Below are 6,441 nucleotides of genomic sequence, written 5' to 3' on the forward strand. Positions count from 1 at the left end.
CAATTTCTTCATATGTTTTTACATTACTTATACCATCAATTCTAAATTTTTTTAAATAAGTTCCTTAATAAAAAAATATTTTAAAAAATAAAAATATATGTAATTTTAGGAAAATTAAAATTGTTTGAAAAATAATAATTTTTTTTTTTTCAAAAAAAAGTAGTAAAAAATTAGTCAAGTCAAATTGAGGAAAATTCAAATTCGTTAGGAGATGAAAATGGTAGTTCCCATAAAGAATGGAGAAAAATTATGATCAGGGAATAAGAACGGGAAATTAATATCCGCCTTGTTGCCCCGCATTGCCGTTCATATTCCTAAATTTAATTTTAGCATAATTACCTTTATTTTACTTTTAGTAAGAATAAAATAATCAAAACTAATACAAATAATGTGACTTGTGTGGTCATAATGATAAACAATTGTAAAATATATATTTTAATATGAAATATGACATCATTTTTTTCATTCATACTACTAATAAATTACTTAAAAATATGAAAAATATTATGTGAACTAAAATTTTATCAAAACTTAACATAATTATGTCAAATTTATGGGTCTCGACATATTTTTCAAGCCTCAAGAGAGATTAATATAATTTACCCTTATTATTATTGCACGCAAACCCCTAAAGAAGAGAATATACCAATTTGCTCTTGTTACATTGTGACATTTTCAACCAGGTCCATTTTTTTGCATTTTTTTACAAAACAGAAAGCAGGGATGTTTTCTCTATTGTGAGGGATGTTTTCTCTATTGTGATAAAGCTTGCTCGCCGCCAGTGGAAGTCGAAGGGCAGGCATGAATTAGAGTGCATATGTCTGTTGATTCAAGAAACTGCTCTGCATTCTCAAGGATGAACGGTCCGTATTCGAAAACCAGAGTCTTACACTGCCCAAAGAATTGAAATAACAGAATCAAAAAAAGAGAGGAGCATATATTGGAGTCACAAAATGGATTGTTCATCTTACTTAAGCTACTAAAATGTTTCTAACCTTTTTGACATAGTTCTCCACAGCATCACATGCTTTCAGAAGCAGCTCAATTATCTCCAACTGAAATAAAAGGCAAAAACAAAACTAAATATCCATGTACATTGAGATAGATTGTGAAATATTTATGCTTCAAGACACATATAAGATAAATTAACGGGTTTGAACTATCACTCAATATCATTTACCGTCCTCAACTAGAAAGAAAATGTTCTAGAGATAGAAATGAGTTTTAGACATGAAATCCACATTGAAGAACAAAATAAAGTCACAAAGGTAATTTGCAGTTGTAAATTGAAAGATACAATTTATAATTGTATTTCTTGGAGATCAGCTGATGATTGGAAGTATATGTACCTGTGTGTCAGGATCTTTCAACTTTACTATAACTTCCGAAATAGCAAGATGGCAAATTTCACACTTATCCTCAGCTAGTGACTGAGAAGCGAGTACCCTTTGTTCACAAAGATAGAATGCTTGGCAGAAATCTTCGGGTTGCAATAATTCAATCTCCGAGAATAGGAGAGTAACATAATAGTCCACCAAAGTTATGCACTGCCAAAAAAATATTATAGATGTAAGTCTTCCAATTATCACCATATGTGAAGAAGATGGGCCATTCAAATGAAGGGAACCTACTCATTTTTTATACAAATCAACATGACAAAGATGATAGATCCATTCGTGCAAACAGACAGTTTGAATCTCAACACTTGCTGATCAAGATAACCAATCAACTAGTGAAGGCTGAAATCATGTGGTTGCAGATGTTTTTGGTGGCAATCACCGAAAAACACCACTATCTAATAATAACTACCTAGAATGGGTAATTGGGTATTCATTACTCCTATTAGTGTTTACAAATTAGGCATGAGAAACTTGACAGTGCCTAAAGCTCGGGATTATGGTGAACAAACAAGTTTATTCAAATCCAATGGCATTTATGTCAGTTACTACCTTTTGCTCAATAGGGATCAGCCGAGCACAAGTGTTGTGAAGGATATCAATGATCTCCGTCTGAGTCTTGTTGTCCTCGAGGTACTCAATTGCCTTGGCAGCAAACTCTTCACACAGCGTGCACACATTTTCATTCCTTCCAACTTCTTCTGAAGCTTTAATTATCCCTTCTGATTCCTGGTGATTTATCTGCAACACTGTAGCCAGAAAACATTGATTTATTTGGATATATACTTAAGTATCATGTACTGCAAACATTAAAATCTTAAAATTATATAAATTTGGAAGAGGAAAAAAGAAAAAAGAGAACTACCTGAAACATCAGATATCACCGTTTCTCTACTAGAGAGTTCGGTTGTCATTAATTCTCTAGCATCACATGCCCAGCTAGTGCCCAAAACGAAAAGAACAAAGAGTCCACCCGTTGCAACCATGGTGCCTGAGGCAAAAGAAATTCGATTCAACCCAAAAAGCATTGAAAAAAGAAAAACAATATGAAAGGAAAACACTCAAATCACCAATATGATAAACTTATTGACAGTAATAGCTGAAAATCACAAAATATTGTAACCCACCGTTCTTAGATGATGAATTAATGAACAAAAGGCACAAACCAGCACACAGGTTTTCATAATGGTAGGACCAACTCCTAGATGCATATAAATATGAAGAAGTGAATGAAAGCCAAATCATAAGACAATGACTAATATTTACCCAATTTAAAAACTCAATTAATATAATTTGAATGAATTATATATGTACTAGATGAAATCTACTATCCATTAACTTCTTCATTGGATCATGTTCATGCTCTTAGGTTGGACCAATCAGTTGTAAGGTCAAAAAACCTTAGCAGGTCTTTGATCCACAATGTTTTCCTTGCTTCTCTAAAAACACTTCTTTTGATGACAATAATTTGGATTGCTAATTCTCTAGCTCAAATAAAAAATAAAAAATTCCCAAATGGTACAAATAGAAAAAAAGATCAGAACTAAATTTTGCAAGAGCAGAGTACCTAAGTTTCAATTGTACCAGAATATATGAACATAATATACACTATTGTGCTATGTCTGCAAAAACATGTACTGAAAACTAAACTTATTCACACAAATAGACAAGCTCAGTTGCACAAGTTTTCTCCCGAACTAGTGACATTCCACTTGTAAGCTTTAAATACCATACCCAAATGTAAACTTTCAGTAATGAACCTGTTTTTAGCAACCATAAGCTTCCAAAATTTCCCTCAAAACAAAAGTGGCAATTCCACATATGACCCAGTTTCAGCAACCTTTGCCAAACACAATCACAGTTTTTTTTTATTTTTTTATTTCTTTTTTAATAATAATAATAATAATCCAACACCTCTAAACAAGCACCTTCAAATAAGTTTAGCAAATCCAAATGGGAACTTTTTCATAAAGGACATTCTAGGCTCTGAAGATAATAAGGATGCTTCACCTTGGATAAAAGGAATATGAATTGAGAATTTAAGACAACTACTAGACTGACCCTAGTTATGATGATTCTAATGAAAAGGTTCATATTTATTATGATATAATTGGGGACACAGGAATTAAAGGTTCATATTCATTATAATATAATTGGGGCCACAGGAATTAGGTTATCTTTTCAAGGAAATTTCCAAACACTGCCATGTGATTGAGAAGTGAGCAGGGGACAATTTGTATTCATCACAAGCTCCAAATTTAGAAGTTCATTAGTCAAAGAAGTAATGAGGTTTCTACAGGATACAGTTTGGCACTAGAACATAAGACAACTTAACAAATAAGAAATAGAATAGAAACAAAAAAAAAAACTAACAATGGTGAAAGATACAATACAACCCTTACATTTGGAATGCAAAAAAGTAAGGTTATCAAATCAATTAAGGCATATTAGCAGCTCTGGAAATAATTTAGAGCTATCAAAGTAAGGTTATCAAATCAATTAAGGCATATTAGCAGCTCTGGAAATAATTTAGAGCTATCAAATTCTCCCATGTTTATGCAATACTATGAAGCAAACACACGACACGACACGGACACTCTAACACAACACTTTTCAAAAAAAAGAAAAAGAAAAATGCACAACACAACATAACATAACCCAATTTGAGATCACTCATCTAGGTTGGCCAATGTTTGGTTCATACACAAGCCCTGCCTAACCAAATGAGTAAATGACCCACTTCAGACATCCATATTTCTGAAGTCAAGTTCATTACTAGAGCAAAAGCTTGCACAAAGAATCTGTCACTTGTCAACTTTTTTTCCCCTTGACACCTACCTCAACATTTAACAAGCCAATAACATTGAGCCAAGTGTTGCACAAGTTTAACGGTACCTATTTAGGCTTGTGGATAAGCTAAAATAAGAAAACAACCAAGCAAAGCTGACAATATTCATGAGTGACTGTTCAAAAAAAAGAAGATACTATTCATGAGTGATTATTAATATGGACCCAACCCCAGTGTATACTCCAACATCGTAATCAGTATGCCCTCAGAGTGTAATGCAAGGACTAGTTTGAAGATTTACCTCAGAAATTTAAAACCCATATGATTAGCTAAGTTCTCTAATCCCATATTTAGTTGACAACCTAGTAATAATCAAATCTATGGCTCTATCAAATTAACCCACAAAGAACATTAGCGTACCTCAGGTGGTTGTACCTGTAAATTTCTAGAAAGAGGTTTGGAATTCAAGCTCATAGAGAAGCGTTGAATGTCCGATTTTGCTAACATAGCTTGTTAACTTGCTAATATCCGTGCAAAAAATAAGTAAATAAATTAATTAATTAACCCACAAAAATCAGAGCAAAACCTGCACAAATTTTCAACCAGCAATGCCACTGAAGATAATAAACTAGTAAACCCACAATAAACAAATTGAAGGTTTAAGTTCCAATCATACATACATACCTAAATAGATTTAAGGCCATATATAAGAACCCAAACACAATAGAAATATAGAGACTAAATACAAGAATGAAACCCTAGAATTCAAAATCCAAAACCATACCTTTTGCAGAAGTTCTGGGGAACGCCATGGGAGTCAATGTGGATTGTCTCAGAAGGGAAAGAAAAAGATGGATAGGTATTGATTCTTCCCTTCCTTACAAGTAAAGGGTTCTTGGGTTGAATGGTTGTTGTCATTTTGGTTCCATTTGGAATGTTAGATAACAACTTTGAAAAAGGACACCCACATAAGTTTTGATCCTGTCCACTGATTACCAAAATATAAGAACAGTAATACCACATACGCTAAAGAGAAATGTTAGAGCTCATAGAAATTTTGTCATGAAAATGATCACGAAAATTTTGTGACCTTTAAATTACCTTGATTAGTGTGTGGTGCTTTATTGTAAGTGTAATCCAAAGGTCACAAATCTTTCATGACTATTTTCATGAACGATTTTTCATGATACCTAGCATTGCTGTATCCTAAAACCTTATTCAAAATTTAATTCACAAACATTAATGGGTAACATTTGGAAAACTTATATAATGAAAAAATTTATTTATTGGTCCTGTGATTTTCTCGTGGATACATGTACCCCCAATCTTAATGAATTAATAATTTGATTAATAATAATACTATATATGAAAATTTTAATGTGTATCATAAATTGTGATCATATTTATACAGTTAGAAATTTAAAATTCAAAATAACTTAGTTAATGACCATACCATATATAGGAAATTCAATGTTACTATAGATTGTGATTATATCTATATGGTTAGAAATTTGAAATTCAAAATAACCTAATTAATAGTAATACCATATATGAAAAATTCAATATTACCATAAATTGTGGTCATATCTGTATGTTTGAAAATTTGAAATTCAAAACGTAAATGTAACATGTAATATCCCAAACTCAATGTAACATTCCCAAACCCAACGTGATATTTCAATATGCTTCTGAAATTCAAAATAACTTGATTAACGGCAATATTATACCTGAGAAATCCAATATTACCATAAATTGTAGTAATATATATATGTGGTTGGAAATTTGAAATTCAAAACATAAACGTAACATGTAACATTCTAAACCCAATGTGACATTCCTAAACTCAACGTGACATTCTCATATACTTCTCATTCCAAACCCAGCGTAAATATAAGATGTAACATCTCAAACCCACCGTGACATTCCCATATGCTTCTCATCTCAAACCCAATGTGACATTCCAATACTCTATCGTTGAATTATAAATAATGTAACCTCTTAAATGTAACATGTAACATCCTAATTCAACCCATGTATTGAACCACCATCACTCCCAATCCAGCGTAATTTCAACATCGAGCAATGAGATTCAATCTACATTCAATTACAAATCCAAATCCCTAATAATTTTACTCAATGTACTGTGACATGCATATAAACATCGACTATAACAAAGATATGATACACATTCAAACACATATATAATTGAACAAACACACAAATGTCATTTACTACATGGTATATGTGGATTAACAT

The 6,441-nt window shown here is 32.0% G+C and overlaps 1 protein-coding gene and 1 long non-coding RNA gene across 3 annotated transcripts; one reads left to right on the forward strand and one right to left on the reverse strand.

The window, feature by feature from the left end:
- Positions 1 to 589: 589 nt before the first annotated feature.
- Positions 590 to 5,198, reverse strand: LOC114270386 (uncharacterized). Of its 2 annotated transcripts, none has more exons than XM_028211858.2 (6): positions 4,970 to 5,198; positions 2,263 to 2,388; positions 1,950 to 2,146; positions 1,350 to 1,547; positions 996 to 1,055; positions 590 to 891 (listed from the first exon to the last, which is right to left on the reverse strand). In XM_028211858.2, the coding sequence occupies exons 1-6, from the start codon at positions 4,995 to 4,997 to the stop codon at positions 754 to 756; spliced, it is 747 nt and encodes a 248-aa protein (XP_028067659.2). In that variant the 5' UTR covers positions 4,998 to 5,198; the 3' UTR covers positions 590 to 753. The 2 variants fall into 2 exon arrangements, with proteins under 2 accessions (XP_028067659.2, XP_082747303.1); XM_082891177.1 differs by having other exon boundaries at positions 4,870 to 4,976.
- On the forward strand, positions 3,259 to 5,035 carry LOC145801043 (uncharacterized). The gene is made up of 2 exons (XR_014341867.1): positions 3,259 to 3,821; positions 3,884 to 5,035. It is a non-coding gene; the product is annotated as an uncharacterized LOC145801043 (long non-coding RNA).
- Positions 5,199 to 6,441: the final 1,243 nt, after the last annotated feature.

This window comes from Camellia sinensis, chromosome 10, assembly GCF_055761805.1.
Source record: "Camellia sinensis isolate YWXY chromosome 10, ASM5576180v1, whole genome shotgun sequence".
NCBI classification, from domain to species: domain Eukaryota; kingdom Viridiplantae; phylum Streptophyta; class Magnoliopsida; order Ericales; family Theaceae; genus Camellia; species Camellia sinensis.